Source organism: Catharus ustulatus, chromosome 2 (genome assembly GCF_009819885.2).
Source record: "Catharus ustulatus isolate bCatUst1 chromosome 2, bCatUst1.pri.v2, whole genome shotgun sequence".
Taxonomy (NCBI): domain Eukaryota; kingdom Metazoa; phylum Chordata; class Aves; order Passeriformes; family Turdidae; genus Catharus; species Catharus ustulatus.
The window spans coordinates 85,315,641-85,336,150 of NC_046222.1; the positions used below are offsets into that span (position 1 = coordinate 85,315,641).

Below are 20,510 nucleotides of genomic sequence, written 5' to 3' on the forward strand. Positions count from 1 at the left end.
TGATTCTGAGGGACCATAAGACTTGTCAGTTAAGTTCCAGGTTGACTCACTAACTATTTTGACAGACCCAAAGAGTAGTTTATTCATGGTGCTCTCAAAAGTCTGCCAATCAATCAGTAACTTATGCAGTAGATATAAACTGCATGTAATTTGGAAAACACTTTAAATTTTATTGATGATAAAGGGAAGGAGATTGATCTGCTTTCATTTGAAAGGCAATACTTCCTTAATGCAGCTGATTCTTGCTAAGCTCTTTCTGACCAAGGAGCATGAAACATGACAGAAGTCAGAACCAAAGAGTCAGTGAACCCTTTTTAAATTCTGGGAACTAAAGAGCATGAGAACAAATCTAGGATCAATTGAAGGAAGTGAAATTCTGAACTGAAAAGATCATGAAAATACCAATGTCAAATTGAATTCAGTAAGCTTTAACTACACACTATTATATTTTTTACTACATTTACTATCCCAAACCATCATTCTTCAATATAGAATGTTTATTGAATTCAATATAGAAGATTATTGTTTAGAATGCAAGCATAAGAATATGTCTGACTTGCTCTAATTCTGTCTCAGTCTCATATAAAACTTCACAAACCACTGCAAATTTTTACTGCTTGTACATATATTTTATACAATGCTGACAGACAACATTAGGCAGACTGTCCTTGAATGTTGTTTTTAAAAATATTACAATCAGTAAGAAATTACAGCCTGAATTTAATTTTTCAGATAAAAGTTTCAAAGTAAAGAGAGATGTATTAGTAGCATTAGTTCACTTACTCATGACATGTGACAATAGCTGCACAGGCAGCCCAAAGTTTGGATAGATTTTACTAGCACAGCAACAATAACCCAGAAGGAAACATGAGTAATAAAAGACACAATACCACTGCAACATTTCTCTTTAACTTTCCTTCTGGGATAAACAAAACTCTTGGATGGAGGCATTGGTTCTTTCGTCACTTAGTTTACACAGGGAAAATAGAGAAGTTCTACAGATAAAAGGCTAGCAGTTTCAGAAACTACTTTTCTTTTCTAAAACACCCTAGAAACCAAAGAAAGTGTATTTTTCATGTGTCCTCAGAAGGTGTTAATTAGACATTTTCAAATCTTCCTAGCTCAGCTATATTTACAGTGTTATTAACTAGGACTTAAGTGGATGATGCCTAACTTCTCCACAAATTAGGTTTCTTGTTGGACTGCAATTTAGCATTAATCATGGTTCAAAGGTTTTTTAGCATTTCAATTCCTAAAGCATTTACAGAAATACTGATTCATGGTAAAGTTCAGTAGAACCATATGGCAATGCATTTATTGATACTATACTCACTAAAAGACTTTGAATGCATTTAAATTAGGACATTGAAGTAACAAATTGTCTTCATATAAGATGTCTTCATATGCAAACATCTTTAATAAATGCTAATAGGTTTCTAAACAGTGCCTTATTTACTTCATTTGCCACTATCTTTGGCAGTCCATGGATCAATGTGGTCTTGGCAAAATTTTATTTAACTAATATTTTCCCTAGAAACAATAATCCAAAGAATAAGTCAAATACTTCACTAAAAAGGATTACTCATTGAACACTATGAAATAAAAATGGAAAATTTTGATTAAGCTTTACCAGAAATATTTTTTACATAAGGTTTGTCAAGCATTGGAGTAGGCTGTTTAAGGAGCTTATGGAATCTTCACTCTTGGAGCAGTCTGAGATTCATCTGGGCAACCAAGCCATGGGCAACATTGTCTAACTGGATCTGCTTTGGGCAGGAGGTCAGACCAGATGACCTCTGGAGGTCCCTTACATCTGATTTATTCTACGATTCCCCAAAAGGCACCAAAGAAGGCATTTAATTTCAGTGTAATTATATTTACTGATGAATGCTACAAGACATTAAGTTTTAAGTGAATCCTCAATTGTTAAAATAATAATAAATGCAGCCATATTCTACTTAAACTCTCTTTGCATAACAGTGGTTATATCTAATCTATTTTACTGTATTTTAATCTAATAAATGAAGAGCAAAATGTCAGTGCACAAAAGAAATAATCTGTGTTGTTATCTATGAATTTATAGCATGAATTGAGGGAATGGGATCAGCTCCAGACAGCTATTAATTCTGTGTGCCCAGACTCATCAGACATGCTTCACAGACAAGCTCATCATATGACAATCAGAGGCAAGTTCATCCTGTGCAGAGCAGCTAAAGGACTCTAGGTCTGCTCAGTTCAGAGAACAAGAGGCTGAGGAGTAACCTTGCTGTTCTCTACAGCTTCCTGATGGGGGAAGTAGAGAATGAGGTGCTGACTTCTCTGGTACCTTGCGACAGGATGAGTGGGAATGGTTCAAAGCTGCGTCATGGAAGGTTCAGACTGGTAATTAGGAAACATTTTATAAAGGAGGTGGTTAAACACTGAAACAGACTTCCTAGAGAGATGGTTGATGCCCAAACCCTATGTTTAAGAGGCATTTGGACCATGCATTGAGTAAAAATTAAAATACTTTAAGTTTTGGTCAGCCCTGAATTGGTCAGGCAGTTGGACTAGATTATGATTGTAGTTCACTTCCAATGGTTCCTTCAAACTATTCTATTCTATTCTATTCTATTCTATTCTATTCTATTCTATTCTATTCTATTCTATTCTATTCTATTCTATTCTATTCTATTCTATTCATCACAAAATCACAGAATAAGCTGAGTTGGAAAGGAACCATAAGGATCACTGAATCCAGTTTCCCAGCCCTGTATGGGACAGCCCACAGTCATAGAGTGTGTGCCTGATCACATTGTCCCACACCCTTCTTTAACTCTGTCAGGCTGGTGCTGGTGACCACTGCCCTGGGGAGCATGTTCCAGTGCCCAAACACCTTCTGGGTGATAATATCCAACCTAAGCCACCCCAGACACAACTTCAGGCCATTCCCTCAGGTCCTGTTACTGGTCACCACAGAGCAGAGATCAGTGTCTGCCCCTTCTCTTCCACTCATGAAGAAGCTGTAGACTGCAATGAGATCTCCCCTAAGTCTCCTCTTCTGCAGGCTGAACAGACCCAGTGCCCTCAGCTACTCCTCATAAGCCCTCCCCTCAAGGCCCTTCACCATCCTTTTGTTGCCCTCCTTTGGACACTCTCTGATAGTTTAATATCTTTCTTATATTGTGGCACTCAAAACTTTTGACTCATATTCAGCTTTCTGTAGACAAGGACAACCATCTGTTTCTCTAGTTGTGTGCTGGACATTTTGTCCAGAAGGATTCTGTGAGAGAGAGTATTAAAAGCTTTGCTGAAATCCAGAAAGATTACATCCACTGGTTTCTCTTGATCAGCTAGGTGGGTTACCTTCTCATAAAAGGAAATCAGGATTTGATAAACAGGACTTTCCCCTCACGAAGCTATGCTGGCATTGTCTTCTGGGTGTTTTTTTAATACCTCCCAGATAATCTTCTCCATAACTTTACCAGACACTCAAGTGAGCCTGAAAGGCCTGTAGTTTCTGGGATGCATCTTCTCGCCCTTGTTTAAAAATCAGGACAATGTTCACCAGCTTCCAGCCAGCTCAGACATCTCCAGATTCCCAAGACCACTCAAAAATCATTGTGAGAGATTTTGTGGTGACATGAGCTGCTCTTTGAGGATTCTTTGATATACCCCATCAGGCTCCATAGATTTGTAGGGATCCAGCTGGAGCAGCAGATCCCAAACATTTTCAGGGATAACTGGGAGATGATCGTTCTCACAGTCATGGTCCTCCAGTTCAGAGGCTGATATCCCCTTGGTCCATGTTGAACACCTCTGCCTTGTCCATGTCCCTGTTTGTGAGGTGACCATTCCCATCCTGTTAAGGACTGATGTTACTCTTACACTTCCTATTGCCGTTAATATACTTGCAAAAACTCTTTTTATTGTCTCCACTGTTTTGGCAGGTTTAACTCCAGCTGATCTTTGGCCCATTAATTTTCTCCCTATCCTGACAAGCAGCATCTTCCCATGTTACCTGACCTTGCTTCCACTGGTCATACATCCTTCTTATCTGCCTTTTGTCCTAAGAGAAGACTTTGTTCAGCCAAGCTGGCCTTCTGCCTTGTCTGCTTGACTTCTGACATTTGAGAATTGCCTGGTCCTGTGTCATTAAGAGACGATGTTAAAAAGTGACCAGAACTGATGGATGCCAGCATCTGCAAAACATCTTCCCAGGGATCTCACTTACTAATTCCCTGAATGCCTGAAGTCTGCTCTTCTCATGTCCAGAGCTGAAGTTTTGTTGTCATTTTTCCTCCTGTCAACAAAAATTTTAAACTCTTGCCAAGACAGCTGCCGATCTCCACCATGAGATCGACTCTGTTGACAAGCAGTAGAATCAAGGAGGGCATTGTTCTGAGACACCTCCCTTAGGACCTGTTCCGTAAAGTTGTCATCCAGTTTTTTAAGAATCTTCTGGCCCAGGTTGTACCAGCTATGTGATGCTCCCAGATAATTTCTGGCAAGTTGAAGTCCCCCATAAGGACAATGCCCATACTTAATATTCTTTTCTCACAAACTCACAAATTCAAACAACTCAGTAAAGACACTAGGCTATGCAGTAGCATATCTTTCATATCCCCTAGGTCTTGACTGTGAGTGAAGTTGGTCTATGCATACTCAAAAGCTTAGAAATCACTAATTCCCCATGCATAATCCTCTGTTCACATCTTCACTTTCTTCATGGACATCTCTGAACAAGAGAGCTCGAGTAGCAGCCAGGAACAGCACTTCACAAAGGATTACTCTGGCTTTACACAATCCATGAATATTTTCTCAGAATCATCTTATTTCAGTAAGTTTCTATATATTAATATTCACAACAATTAAACTTTTACTATTAATATTCATTAAGTATGATGACACAACAGTTCAATCTTAAATTAAAATCTTAAGTACAACATCAGATGTCTCTGGAGTCACCAGACCTTTACAGATTTAAGAGCAAGGATAACATAGCACACATTATATATTATGTGCAGTAGTGCCATAATTACATTGTCAGTAAGGTCTGCAAATGGATTTTAAGCATGAAAGCTGAATTCGTATCTTTTTGCAGAAGACTAGAAACAATCAATAAAATAATGATACCAAATAACGATTACTAAAATATTCTGCAGTTTTGCAGCTTCCAATCCACTTACACAAATTAGCCCAGCAACAACAGCAGACATATAAGAAAAGCATTTTGTTTACCAACATGGACAACATCAAGGTTAAAAAAAAATCAAAGCAAGATCACTTTCTCTACTAGCTTGCAGTAAAACTCATGCTCTTATTGAAGTAAAGTAACCATACAACAACACATCCAGCTGCATGAAATGAAAATCGAAATTCTAAGTCCATATATGGAGACCAACATACATTTACAAAATATTCTTGCTAATGTGTATGCAGCACATTTTCCCTTTCATTCTTTATACTAATAAATTAAACTATCTGTTTTCTTAATAGGAAACCTTATTATGAATGCTTGAATTATATTTTGGGGGGATTAAATATGCAGTAAAGCTATATCTTTATCCATCTGTCTTTTCAGTTTACACACCATGGTGTTGCCTGCAGTTAAAAACAATCACAGCAAGAGAGCTGGCAAGTTAAAAAACAAATACCAAATGTCATTAGCATACAGATCACTGGAAGCACACAGAGTATACTGTTTAAAATGCTTACCTAACTATCCCACGGATATGCATTTTTGCTATCATCTCTGCAGTGTAAAGAAACATCAACAGAGTATCAAGAGCAAATGTCACATACTGGAGAGGCGGATAATGCTCGAAGGTTTTTTGGAGTGTTCATACACACAGAAATAACACTGATGATGGCACAAATTCGTAGTAGAGAGTGCACCCACTGAAAGAAAAAAAAATAAAAACCAACAAAATCAGATATCAGATATTGCAAGATTTCTTTGATGTTCAAAAAAATCTCAAATATTTAGCTTCCATAACTTATCCTGGTACTCTTTTGTAAACGTATGTCTGTGTCCTTTTACACAATGACCCCACATATAAAGGTCTTCAACCAAAAATAAGCACTCCTAAATTACTTATACATATACAGACACCTATACACTTTATTACTTAATTTGTGAGGTTATATAATTCAGAAAACACGAATTAAGAGCCATGAAACTGAGAACTAGGATTCCATCACTTCTATATTGTGGCACTTGTAATTCAATTTCTTTTTCAAGTGACAACTCATTACATTTATGGGCAGACAATAAGTAGAATTAGTTGAAGTTATAAATTGGGTGGATAGATTAAATAAAATATTTGTAGAAAACTGTGGTTCAACACTTAAGAAGACATTATTTTTAAATCAGTTCACAATTTAAAAAATCAAGTGAGAGTCACAGGATTAAAAGAATGAAAAGAATAAATATAGATAGACTAAAAAAACTATAGAAAGAATAAATATGAAAGAGACTATGTCACAGACAGCTACTTTAAAAATTCACTTTTGTTTCCAATCAAGTTTTGTTGCTATAGGAGAACAGTTAATTTCTATTACTAGTTAGGACTCAGCCCCACTCCTCAGTGCCAGTCAGAAAGGGAGGTGTAACAAAAAGCAGAATGCATCAATATAGAGGTTTAGGGTTGGATTTTTTTCTTTAAATCAAAACATGATTGAAACATCTTGAAGTCAGGCAAGCAAAATGAATCATAGTTGGCAAGGTTGTACTTAACGTAACAAAAAGGAAAAGATACTTCAGCAAGAAAAAAAATCTTTAAACAAAAACCACAGAAGTATAGTTATCAAAATTTTTTTATCTGGGGGAAAATTTTACACTCATTTTCCAGTGTACCTCAGACCTTCTGATATCCAAAAGAATCAAAAACAGCCACATAATTTAAGACTCACTGTTCACTCACTTAAATGTAATGATATCTGACCCAAATTGAATAGCTCTATCATTTGCATATCCTGAGCCCAGATTAACAATTTGGAAGCAGAAGGCATCTGATGAATGATCTCCAATATCCCTTTAACATCCACTTTGTTTTAAACCTAGTTTCAACTGAAACAATTAACGTAAGTATTAAAGTGTGGCTGAGACAAAATTTTTTCTCTGCCACAGTAAAGTGTCAGTACAATAAACACTAAGCAACGTGTAACTAGTCCATCACCATGACAAGAAAAAGATATTCCATGAAAACCTCCTGTATTGTGGATGAAAATGTAGGTAAATACCCATCATATATTTCTGCAATGACATTTTGAGTTTATTACAGTAGCCAATTTAAACATTTTACTTAAATAACTGACAGACAACATCCATTTATTAATTCATGTTACATAGCTTTAGGCGTTGAAACTCAGTAGCAAAGCTGAGGGGATCTGGCATCCTTGCTACAAAGGAGAAGATGGTTTCCGAAAATGAATGCAATACTAACAACAGGTATTATTTCAGAATATTTTACTTCCTGCTTTTAAAAAGTAAAAAATGTGTACACTAAGAGAAATGCCTTTTCTGCAAAACCAGAAATTCACAATACTGGAATCCCCAATCCATACTCATGGCTGAAAATAGTTAAAATCATAATAACTATATTTACATGGTAAAAACATTTTTCTTAATACAGTACTCCTAATGAAATTTTCCCCAGTTTCAAGCTGCCAGACACTTTCACACCTCTCTTTTTCTCAAGGCAGGTTTTAGCTTAAATGGTACCAGAAATAAAAAAACCAAAATAATAACAATTTTATATTCATAAATGTTTTAAAATGAGAGATTTGGAAGTCAAAAGTGCTTATTGCTGGCTACCACTTGAGCAACAAATATCCTTTTAACATCCTTTTCAAAAGCTCATTTTATGAACTTGTAATTTCAATGAACATGTTAGGAACCAAAGACCTTAAAAAGATGGCTGTTTTAAAAGAATCAATTAGATGAACTAGTTGGAAAATACTGGTTGATCATCCCATAATTTTGCAACAGTCAAAAAAAACAATTTTATTTAGTCTTTGATGTTTTTAAAAAAATTAACTGGTACACTACCAACTGTAGTTCAAAATTTGTTTCTGACTAATATATAACTCAGAAATTTTTGTGGAAGTCATATTTCAACAATTCAAGTTACATTTAAATTAAAATTAGCAATTACATGAAGAGATACCTACTGGTTTGTTAATCCATAGAATATCTGCATTGTCTGAACAAAGATTCATCAGGACCAAAATCTGTAACTGGCTGGGCTTCCACCCTTGAACTCTGTTTCCTTTTTAGCATCCTGAAGTTAACTTCTCTTATCTATAATCATGAACCTCCTTGGTGAGAAAAAAACAGAAAACATTAATTCACTTAAACAATTTTATAATGCATTTTGAACTGTTTTATAAATTACCTAAAGCATTTTGTTTTCATGCGTATTTCTTTTGTACTTACTGATTAATAGGATATTGATTTTATTAAATATAAACCACTGACATGACTCTCGTTAGTTTACAAAAAAATACACAAAGGTATGCAACACAACAATTACCAGAAACTTAGCAATGCTGGCAGAAAATTGTTTCTAATATGCAAAGAATGCTATTGCTATGAACTTCAACACAGAGTAATCATTGGATGGATTTGACCTGGAGCCATTTAATTAAATGGTGACATTCCATTTATTCCACTAGGCCTAAGATAAATCCTAACATGCCAAAGGCAAACAGGCAATGTTAAGCAGCCAGTAGATGTAATATCATTTACTAAATCAGAAGAGCCTTTTGCTATACACTACTATTAACATGTATTTTTCTAATAATTTCTTTTGATGTCAACAATTATCTATCAATAGCCAGACAGCTGGCTGTCTGTGGGGCACGTGTTGGCACACGGAAGGACTGAAGAAAATGTGTTGTTTCCACAAGGTCAGGCTGAGTCGGGGACATTCCTGCATGGGTGGCACTGACTGAGCCTTTTGTATGTTCAGCCATGAGAGCCACAATTCAGGACATGGCATGAGAGCAGTAAGGCGAGTTAGATCTTAGTACTGACTTTCCCACAGACACAGTTCATGGATCCCAGAGTCTAAGCAAATCCAAGCAGATGAGGAAGATACACTCTCCTGAGAAGTAACTGTCTGCCCATGAAATACAACTCCTTAGAGATTTCTTTTTTTTTTTCCCAGCAAAGTGAGGTGGGGAAGAAAGCAGTATCTTGGGTCCTTGTTCTGGACCTTTACTCTGGACCAAGTGTTTGCAGGCGACACCGCCCTGTTACAACTAAAAGTTTGTCAAAACTAGTATAAGATAGAATCATAGCATGGTTTGAGTTCAAATAAACCTTTAAAGACAATCTAACCCAATTCCCCTGTCATGGGAGGGATGTTTTTCACTAGATCAGGTTGCTGAAAGCCCTGTCCACTTTTTAATAATACGGCTACCGCAACTTCTCTGAACAGCCTGTTTGTATGTCCGATCACTTTCATTGTAAAGAATTTCTTCTTTATGTCCAACCTAAATTTTCCCTTTTCCAGTTCAACTCTGTTGCTCTCTTGTCCTGTCACTACAGGCCCTGGTAATTACAGTCCCAAGTATCACAATGACAACTGTAACATGAATGCAGGAACAGTCCTTGATTAGCTAGAGGCAACAGTGGGCTCACGAGTGCAGTAGTGCCCATGTGCTTGGTCTCAGCTGGCCTTTTCAATCACATGGGCTGCTGCTTCATGTCCAAACACTATGCTTGAATCCTTGTCTGTCTCTTCTTTTTAGCTGTTATGGCAAATGTAAACCCTTCATCTTATTCCAAGTCTCTCAAAGTCTACCCCTGCTCTGTTTTCTCTTTCAGATTCGAGATGTCGGTTCCTGTCTCTGTAAAGCCAAGTCTAAACCATTGGTCTTTGTACAAACCACACAGTTACAGGGCTGAGATCTTGTACTAATGCTCCCATCCGGAGAAGCTGACATTATGCAGTAACTCATTTTTTAAAAACAAAAAGATATAAAGGCACAAAATAAGGGACAATTTCTAACATCTATATTAATTTTAAATGGTCATTTACAGCAACCTTAGCGCAAGTGAAACTGGTAAGTTGCCACTAAAAACATGCATATACTGTAAAATTAATATTATATATTAATAACCCTTCTCCAACAAATGAAGAATGAAATAATATTCACAGAAGTTGCATGCTCTCTCCATGTTCACGCTTAAGCTTCATGCTCCCACTTCTGTTTTCTCCTCTTTAGAATCTTTTTTCCATTTTCTCCTGTTTATTTCCCAGTTTAATGGATTGACCTTTTTTCCTACTTAGACCAAAGTACAACCAGAAATGCTTCAAGTCTCAGAGCTGCTGGTGTGCTTTCTGAGGTTATGAAAACTTGAAATGCCTTCATTTAGCATAGTAATAAGAAGTTACTGCAATGCCTTGGGAGCTGCATTTCCCAAAACCTTAGGGGGAAAAACACTGCCTAAAATGTTTCTTACTAGTATGTTCTTTTGGAAATTGTTACTCAAAAATTAATCAGTGAATAACAAAATAATAATTTTGTGTTTACTATTTCTGGAAATGGCTATTACTGTGCTCTAGTTAGCTTTTAAAAAAAAGATGTGGCAATAAACAGACAATTAATAAGTGCAATCAGTAATTAGAAGAAAAGGTACAGGATATGAAAAACTGATTTTTGTTTAGCCACTTACTGATTTTTTTTTTTTTTTAATAAAAGATGGTCTAAATAACACGCTATGTCCATTTGGGTAAGAAAGCAAATAATCATCAACAGTCTATTGTAAAGTCTATGTTGTTTTTATGCTTTTCTCAGCATTGCTTATTTATATATTTGATGTGTAGGAAGATTAGCCATACCCTTCTAATAAAATTCCCACTTATCCTTTTACCCAGTGCTTCTTTGTTTGTTCAAGGAATTTTTAATTGGTCCACACACAGAAAATAACATGAACTTTAGATGTTCATAATAAATGTCCATGATGGATTCGGTACACATACTTAAGTCACAGAAATCACAGAATAGTCTGAGTTCGAAGAGACCAGAAGGATCATCAAGTCCAACTCTTAAGTGAATAACTGATATAGATATCAAACCCACAACCTTGGCATTACAGCACCATGCTCTAAAGAGATTAGAATCTTATTTTTAAGAGGTAGCTTTGAATAAACAAATCTCCATGTATAAAACCAAATGGAAGGGAGGAAATGTTATGGAACATAAGAAATAACTTGTTTACTTCTGTACTTGAAATGACCAGAAATCAATACAAAAAAACTAGAATGAAGATGACAAACCAATAATATTTTGTAAATATTCAAAATATAGCATAGCTGATTTCAAGCTTTTATGCAACTTTTTTTTGCTGTTCTCACTACTTTTAGTTTACCAGGGAAAACATGTTTTTTCCATGTGCTGCAGTTTTGGACTCTGCCATGCATGTAAAAAAATTTAACCCTTGGACTTCTATGGACTCTGCCATGCATGTAAAAAATTTTAACCCTCGGACTTCTATTCCCTTTTGCACTGTTTCTTCAGGGAGGAACCAGCTGAAGGATGAAGAGAAGGGGAGTGTGCACGAACTCCTTCCAGCACGTGACACGCAGCGAGCAGCGCACCAAGCTGTGCTAATGGGGAGGTGTAGTCCTCCCTAACCCTGATACAAATCCACCCCTGCAGTTCCTGCATTGATTCTCACATACGTCATTAGGTCTTTCTTTGATCACAACCTGTTATTAATGTGAAAGGATGTATTTCTAGCTGCAGTGTTTTTAAGACATACTGGGTGCAGGGCAAAGAAGGCTTAAAGACAGGAAAATGTAATGGAGTTGTGAGGCTACAACCATTTCACATTTCTTTGGAGTACTTTCCTTATAGTAGCAATGAAAATTCACATTGCAGGTGTCAACCTTTTCGGGAGCAACATAGTGTCTTTTAAATTTCTCCCTATTTTTAGAAGCAAAGCAAATTAAAAGTAATAAAACTAAACAGAAAATTATGACCCCCTCAGATCTATTAGTGTAGCCTTATTCTCTTTCTTTCTACCTCTGGACTTTTAGGTATGTTCTGCAACCTCTACACTTTCTAAAACATCCTCACCACTAAATTTGCAGCTTCTGCTGAAATGAAAGTATGCCAGGACAATGGTGGGATAAACATGACCCACGGTGCACTTCAGAAAAGAAAAGAGTCAGAAGAAGGTATAACCAGTTTGCAATATTCCCACTGAGTGCAAGACACTCCTTCTGATGGAAATATTCAGTTCCTAAAAAAATCAAAAGACAAATTTTAAAAAGTAGCTGATCCTCCACAACATCAAAAGCTGAGAAATCTGAGTCTTGTTTATAAGGCAAGCTCACTGTATAAAGCGTAATCTGCTCAAAAGATCGCTATCACAAAGTCAGGAAAACATGCTTATAATCACTCTGGCTGACAAAAAAGTCAGCTGAAAAATTACTTCACAGAAATATAAACAGGAAACAAAGCAGATATTCCTGCCTACAACTTATGGAGAGAGAGCTCAAAAATCAGACAAATCCTTGGAATCAGCAATGCCTGGCTTCAACATACTTTTTTCTCACTGCCTATTGACTTTGACACCTGAGATCACATGAGCACTGCCTGAAGGTCCTCTCAAGGCAGGCCACCTACAAGCACTCTCTTCAATTCCCTCTTCTTTGAAAATGTCAAGTCTGCTTCCAACTTCTCCCAGAGCAGGGACACAGAAAGTGGCACACACACTCAAGACAGTAATTACAAATGTGAGAGTAAAATGGGTGACAGAAGATGATGTGAACACTCATATACATAGCAGGATGACAAAACCCCATTTCCATAATAACATTTAAAAGCCCTAAAGTACAGGCTACCTTAAAGCAATTTGATTGCTCTTAACTTCACCATGCATTACATGATCATAGGAAAAATATAAGTTCCCATTCTTCATCAATAGCCTTTTCCTTTCCTTCTTTGCAAATTGACAGACACTGTTTCTCTATTGCCTGCTCCCTGCATCCACAGGTTCTTCCATCCCTGATTTTGGGTATGGGTACAGATAAATGGCATCTCAGTATTTGTTTTCATGTAGCAAAATTCTGAAGTGAGCAAGTTGCATACACAACAGTATAGATATATTTATTTTAGAAGGGTACAGACAAATTCCAGTGGATACAATCACATGGCACATGCCACCATGGAGGCTATTTACTCATAACTAATTTCAAGTAAGAGCTTATTTCAGTACTTTTTCTCTCTGTGGTATCATAGTGTATCTGATGAAATGTTCTGAAGATCTCTTTGTTAATTAAGCATGATATACTGCTAATAACTGACCAAACTTTAGTATTATTAAAAACAAATAATGTTTCCTCACAAAGAAGGTACACTGAAGGAAATATTCTAGAAATTAGTTACATTCACATTTTCAAAATATTGGATACAGGTAGGAAAGATGATTGATGATAGCTTGTACTTACTAACAGTATCCCAGACCAAAAATACTAGGACTGGGCTCACAACTGAGAAAGGTTTAAAAATTGTTTGAGGTTGCCAATATAAGAACATCTAGTCTGAAAACAGACAGGTGCTCAGACTTCAGTTTTTGCTCGCAACACATTTCCTGTGTTTTGCCTTATTATCGACTAAGGACAATGCTCTTAAATATTTATTCTTACACATAAATTCTTCCTCTCAGATGTTGCCAAAATAATACTCAGCAAGCAGAATCAAATACCTCATTGCATTACAAAGGCAGATCTGTTGTGAGTCAGATGTACAGTCTACTGCTGTTGTCACATAATGTTGTCTTTTTACTTTAACCCTTCTAACATCTGCAATATACAATTTTGAACACGTACATGGTGCAGTGATGCAGCCACAGCTCCCCATGTATCCCAAAGGTGAAACACATCCAAGCATGAAGCTGCTACTTCCCTGTAGAAGTAGCCAGTTTTGCTTTTCAGCGGAAACCAAGGCACGAGACTGGTGAGCACCCTCCACCTCCCCCTAGCAGGCTGGTTGTTGGCATGACCGGTCAACACGACAGCTTTCCAAGTCCTACTATTACACTGCCAAAATGGTGATAAAATGCTAAAATGTAATGCTGGCCACCAAATGCATAGTAATTATATGCAGAGAAAACATCAATTGCAGTGTGTTTCTTTCACAAAGACATCTGCACAGTTTAACAGCTGGTTTACTTCAAAAGTTCACTTTGACTGTGGGCCACCTACCCACCATTTGCTGACATAGGATAGGCCAATTGCAATGTAGTCTATATAAATACATGTCAGAGCCCATTGATGACAAAAAGACATGCAGCAACACCCTTAGTAAGAATCATGCTGGGAAAAAAAACAGAGAGCAGTGTTTTGGAATTTGATTTTGCAGCATAACTCATGTCAAGGTGGAAATTGTCTTCTGCCTTTTGTGAACACAGGGGACAGGTAGTACAGGTCATTGTTTGAGTGGATCAGAGGAGCAACCCATCCTCTCTGTAATACCCCACATTCAGGAACATGCTCTGAGTACTGTGGATCAATTTTCCAGGGTTTTAAAGGAAGGAATGAGGGCATCCTTCCCAGATACAGGAGTTGAAAGGAGCTTCTCTGTAAGGTAAATGGTGGCAGCATGCCTGCTTAAGTGATTATTTTAATGTTTCTGGGATTTTGTTGTATCTTAATTACATGCTAGTGTGCCTAGAACCTTGTCTATCCATCTTTTCACTATTTAAATACATAAAAATTAAAATAAATGGTGTTTATATTCTTTGAGATTTGTTACAATTTTTGCTAAAATAATTATTAAAGAAACTCTTTTCTTCCAAATTCTTCCTTTTTTATCCTTTAAGAAATTGCCAGCAAAAAAGTTAATTTTAAATTTGAAATCCTGAAAACAGAATTGGAGCTTTTTCTTTTTTTATCCTCTTATCTTACCTTTGAAACAAACTAATTGACATGCCCTTGCTGCATGGCAGTTCCTAGAAGTTGCACCATAACTTCTGGTACTTTAGGTACTGTACAAAAAGGTTTTATTTTGAAGGGAAGGAAAAAAAAAAAGAAAAACTGAGTGCACAGAATCATAAGCCAGTTCAAGTTACAAGGACCTCAACTCTGCTCTTGTGAGACCCCGCTTAGGTTCTCCAGGGGCCCAGCTCCAGGGCCTGCAACACAAGACATTGATCTGGTGGAATGAGTCCACAGGAGGTCACAAAGATGGGCTGGAGCACCTCTCCTATGAAGATAGGCTGAGAGAGTTGGAGCTGGTCAGCCTGGAGAAAGCTCCAGGGAGACCTTAGAGCAGTTTTCAGTGCTTAAAAGGGAGTTACAGTCCCTGGAGAAGGACTTTTCACAAGGATGTGTATTGATAAGACAAGGGCAAATGACCTTAAGATAAAGAAGGGTAAGTTCAGATTAGATATTAAAAAGAAATTCTTTACTGCAAGGGTGATGAAGCACAGGAACAGGTTTCTCAGAGAAGTTGTGGATGTCCCATCCCTGTCAGTATTCAAGGCCAGGCTGGATAGGGCTTTGAGTAATCTTGTCTAGTGGAAGTTGTCCCTGCCCACAGCAGTGGGGCTGGAACTAGATGATTTTTAAGGCCCCTTACAACCCAAACCATTATTTGGTTCTATGAGTTCAGAAGGTGTCCAGTCGTACTCCTGTCAAGCAGCATCAATTCTGGTGACAGCCCAGGCTATTGCACTTTACTCAGGTTACTCCAGTCTGCTCTTGAATCCTCCAACAAAGGAGGTTTTTTGAGCAACTTGTTTCACTACTTGATTGTCCTCACCATGAAGGGGAAGAAACCACAGATACAAAAGATGAAAATACCACAGAAAATAAAGAAAGGGAAAAGAAATTACCTAGTAGAACCAAGATCATTTGCAACTGTAATTTTGGACTGGTATTTCACAAAGTAAGATATTTATCAGTATTTAACCAATCCAGTAGTTGAAATAAAAGATGCTATGAAGGTAATGAAAGGGAGAACAGAGAGAGGTTGAAAGGGAAATAAAATATAATTTGACCTGTAACACCCACATTAGGCTGACTTTGCTCTTCAACCTTAAAAGATTTTGTGCTGAAAACCTACAGGAGATCCAACCATGGAAGCATTCTATTAGTAACACAGTAAAATTATTTTTGAATGCAACACCTCTAGTTTACTTATAAGCACATCAGAAATTATATTTGTTACAGACTGAACTCCCAAATACCTAGGTAGGTGGGGAAGAAACCCAACTCCCCAGAAGCCAGTACCAGTTCTATATTATCATGAGCTACTCATGCCTCAAGAAGACATTCTCATCTGTAGAAGCCTTCTAGGGCCAGGTCCAGCAGCCCATTGCTCCCTACAACAACAGTGTGATAGTATTCATCTTCTGTAAAGGTTTAAGACACAAAATGTCTTTGACTCAATATTTAGTTTGGATGAATTCATAAAGATCTAAATAGTGTTCATGGTATTAGCAGTGTCCCGGAGCTGGAAATAAACCAGATAAGTCAGGTGATATAGCTTAAATGGCAATGAACTGTGATGGACCACATTTCAGATTAAAATAAAACAGAAGCAACAAACAATAAGACTAAAGCACAAACGACATGCCAATTGTTACAGTTTTGACAGTTACCAAGCTCAAATGGTAAAACAAAAAAAAAAAAACCAAACAAAACAAAAACAAAAAAAAACCCCCACAACTGACCAGATGAAGACGAAAACAAACCCAACTGTTCTTGAAAGTCTCCAAAGGTATATGTATATACTCGAAGATAGATGGAGACTTCTAGCATCCAGTGAGACCAACTCAAAGAAAGGGTGATTTCTCACCCCCTCCCCGAAGTTAAGAAACTTCAGTTTTTGGCATTCACGCAGCATAGTTCACTGTTAATATGTATCATTTCTCTGTTGATCACTCAGAGGGTAGATGGAATGGGGCTGCTGGGGAAGGAAATGAAAATGAAAAGGAACAATGAAATTAACCGGGAAATTGATGATGCTCAAGACAAACACAAAAGAGTCAAATAGCATTTAGTCAGTGTTTTCTCAGTGTAAATATTTGCGTGAATGCAAGAGCAGTTAACCTACCAAATCATAGCTGACTTATAAGCCAGGTTTGCACGTTAAGGCCGTCAGAATCCTAGACCCTTTCTAGAACTATGTCTCTGGATTTACTGAAAGCACTAAAATAAAAATATGTCAATAAAAAAGAAATATTAAGTATCTCTCTCTCTGATGTAGGAACCCCTGACACACACGTTAAACAGATTTAGCCCAGGCCAGGATACATCGCTCCCTCCACCCACCCCAAGCCCGCAGCCCCTGCGAACCAGCCGAACGCTCCCCGAGGGGAGGGGCTCTCCGCGGCCACCTCCGTGCCCATCCACAACCACCCCGTGAAGTGCCTGCCCCGCAGAGGCCTGTTGGCCGCACGGCCCCGCTCCGCCTCGGAGACGAGGGCTGCGGAGGGCCCGGGGCGCGGGCAAGGCCCGGAGCGCCCCCTCCCACCGCGGGGGAAGGACGGCCGGGGCGGGCGATGCGGAGGGCGCCGCCGCCCCTTCCCCCGCCGCGGAGCCAGGCGGGCCTCTGGCCGCGCCCGTCGTTCCCTGGCAGCCGCCAGCCTTCCCGGCACAGCCGCGGCGGCCGCCGGCAGCGAGGGGCTGGGGAGAGGGGCGGGGAGCCGCGGGGCCCCACCGCGCTCCGAGAGCCAGCCGCGCCCGCCGCCTCCGACCTACCGCCAGCATCTCCCTTCATGGCGCGGTCGGGAGCGGCCCCCGCGGGTGTGCGGGTGTTGCGGTGCCGTGCCAGCCTCGCACGCCGCCCTCCCCGCGATGGATCGGGGCGGCGGGGCCCGCCCGGCGGCGGCCGCGCTCAGTCTCTCGGCAACGGCGGCGGGGGCGGGCGGGGAGGGAGCAGGTGCGGAGGAGACGGTGCCGGCCGCGCACGGGCGCCTCGGAACAAACAGACCCCCGCCTTGCTCCAGAATCCGGCTGGGAAGAGAGCTGGCTTGGCGGCCCCGCCGTCTCCCCAGACACCCCCACAATGGTTTGGAGCTGTGCCCGCTGCGCCCGAAGCGCAGGAGCGGTGCCCGGCACGGGACGGAGCCCGCCGGGCGGTCCCTGGGCCGGGCCCGGCTGCCCCTCCGCCCGCAGCAGCGCCGGCCGGGGCGCCGCTCCCTGCCGCACTTCTGTGGGGCTTTCGTTTGGGCTTCACTTCTTTGTCTCTCGGTTGGTTTGGGGTTTGCTTTTGTTTTTGCTCTTCAAGTGCTAGGATAGGTTATTTATTTTGGTAAGAAACCGTATTTGTACATCTTAGGGGTTTCTTTAGTACTGGTGCACTTCTTTGCCCCTACTTCGCTGGGTGGTCTGGTTAATTTCCAATTACTGAAAAGCCATGTGAAAGCTCAGTCTTGAGCTCCACAATGAAATAAACTCATAAAAATATCTTCACTTGTTGGGGAAGATGGACTTAGGGGTCTTTCCCGCCTAAATGATTCTATGAAAGAGATACCACAAATAAACAGATTAAGAAATACTTGGAAAATCGTTTCTGTAAATCAGGTAGACACATTCCAATCTGCATTCTTCTTGAACAAATTTTTAGAAAAAACAAATTTGTGTAAAATTTATGTTTAAATGAAACTGGATGATGGGGAATAATGTGAGTCTGTAACTTTCTGGAGATGGTGAAGATGTGGAATAGGATTCAAATGACAAAGCCCTTAGCAAAATACCCCAGAAAACTGAAGTAAAGTGTATGGCATAAATTGATTAGGTTCGTTTAAATTATATCTATTTGATGCTAGCAACCAAAACTAATAAGCCAGTTAGGGAGCTGGCCTCAGGATTACAGATGCAGTCCTGCCAGCGCTACTTACATGTATTACCAGCATTAGCAATTCCAGTAAAATTGAGCACCTAATTTTAGTGTTTGCTGGTTTTGATAGCAGTCAGCTGATGTTTCATGAGAAAAAATTTGTAAAGCAAAACAATTTAAGAATAAATGTGCTGACAAATAATACTCTTCCCATTTTGTCTCTTCCTCCCCACTTAACGTTTCATTACTTGGAATAAGTTGCTAGGCAGCATTATGCTGTTGGTGATAGCATCTCATAAATGAAAACTGACAGTTGCAAACAGTGAAACGTTGCAGCTATATCTAAACAAAAGAAATCAACATTTGCCAGCAGATGTGACTTTGCTTAACATTTTTTCGATGCATATACTGGCCTCTGAAAAATAATTCTCAATAAAACAATTTTCCAGTTGGAAGGGACCTTAGGAAGCCATCTGGTCTGACTGATCTGCTTAAACCAGGCTCAGAGATGAGATCACACCAGCTTGCTCAGGGCTTTATCCGGTGGGTTTTGAAAACCTCCCAAGACAGACTGCACAGCCTCCCTGGTAAGCCTGTTTCAGTACTGGACTGTCTTCGTGCTGAAAGATTTTTTTCCTGACATGCACTTGGACTCTCCCTTGCCAGTTGTCTCTCCTCCTTCAATGCACCCTTGGGAACAGCCTAGCTTTGTCCTCTTCACAGCTTCCTCATAGAATCTGGCAGACTGCTCCTAGGTGCCCCCAAACCCGTCCTTCCTTTAGCCTCTCCTCATGGAACGAGGGCTCCAGTTCCAACTGCCTTGGTGGCCTGCCACTGAATTCATGTATTAGCATCTGTCATGTATTGGAGGGGGGTTCAAAATGTGCTGCAGTAATTTAGTTTTTACTGTTTAATAAGTTCCCAGAAAGAAGGGACTAATTTCTACCTGCCTTTGTAAAGTACAAGCTGCTAAGGGGGACCCACACTTTCAGCCCAAGGCTGGATTCTCTTCCACAGCCTGTCTGACAGCAGAACTTGCTTCAGGTGATGCTAATGCTGGAAGAAGGGTTTAGCCCTTGATACCTTGATGTAGCTGCCTGTGGGCAAAGGCGAAACAGTAGTCTTCCATTCATAGAATTGTGCAGATGGTAAAGGTTTCCTGTTTGCAAGAAAAAGTCCTTTCTTGCTTTGCTATTTAACCACAAATTTACTTTCAGATCTGGCACATGAAAAGCAATTATGAACATTTTAGAACTTGTGTGGTATATAGCAGGCATGTAAGGATAAATTGGAAAACTTAGGTGTCTATAAAATTGCTGATACAATTTCGCAAAGAACCTACTAGTCCTTTAAAGTCTGTAACAATGTTTAGTATTTAGAGCTGAAGTCTGTTTTAATACTGATTTAGAAAATTCACTCTGGCCTATAAAGCAAACCATAAACATATAGATAAAGGCAGAATTTGGGAGTTGATATTACAATGTTGCTTTATGGTAATGTTAAATAAAAGAAAAATAAATATATTTTTATTTATTTATATTTTATTTTAAAGAAAAGATATTTCATAGTAAAAGATTTACCTCTCATCTCTACAAATAAAGACCAGATAAAGGAATTTCCTTATTCATCTTTCAAACTTCAATATGTTTGAAATTTACCATGGCAAAATGTCCATTTAAAAGAAAATCTTGGAAAATTCCAGAAGATTTGTGCTGAGAATTCAA

General features: G+C 39.0%; 1 protein-coding gene across 1 annotated transcript in view; it reads right to left on the minus strand.

Annotated features, from left to right (window-relative positions):
* The window catches only part of NALCN (sodium leak channel, non-selective), a 235,583-nt gene extending 217,764 nt beyond the window's left edge, over positions 1-17,819 (minus strand). The window contains 5 exon segments of the mRNA XM_033051319.1: positions 5,699-5,813; positions 5,815-5,880; positions 8,155-8,190; positions 8,192-8,301; positions 17,706-17,819. Coding sequence (XP_032907210.1) covers positions 5,699-5,813; positions 5,815-5,880; positions 8,155-8,190; positions 8,192-8,263 — 289 coding nt within the window. The 5' untranslated portion in view covers positions 8,264-8,301; positions 17,706-17,819.
* Between the last annotated feature and the right edge of the window lie 2,691 nt (positions 17,820-20,510).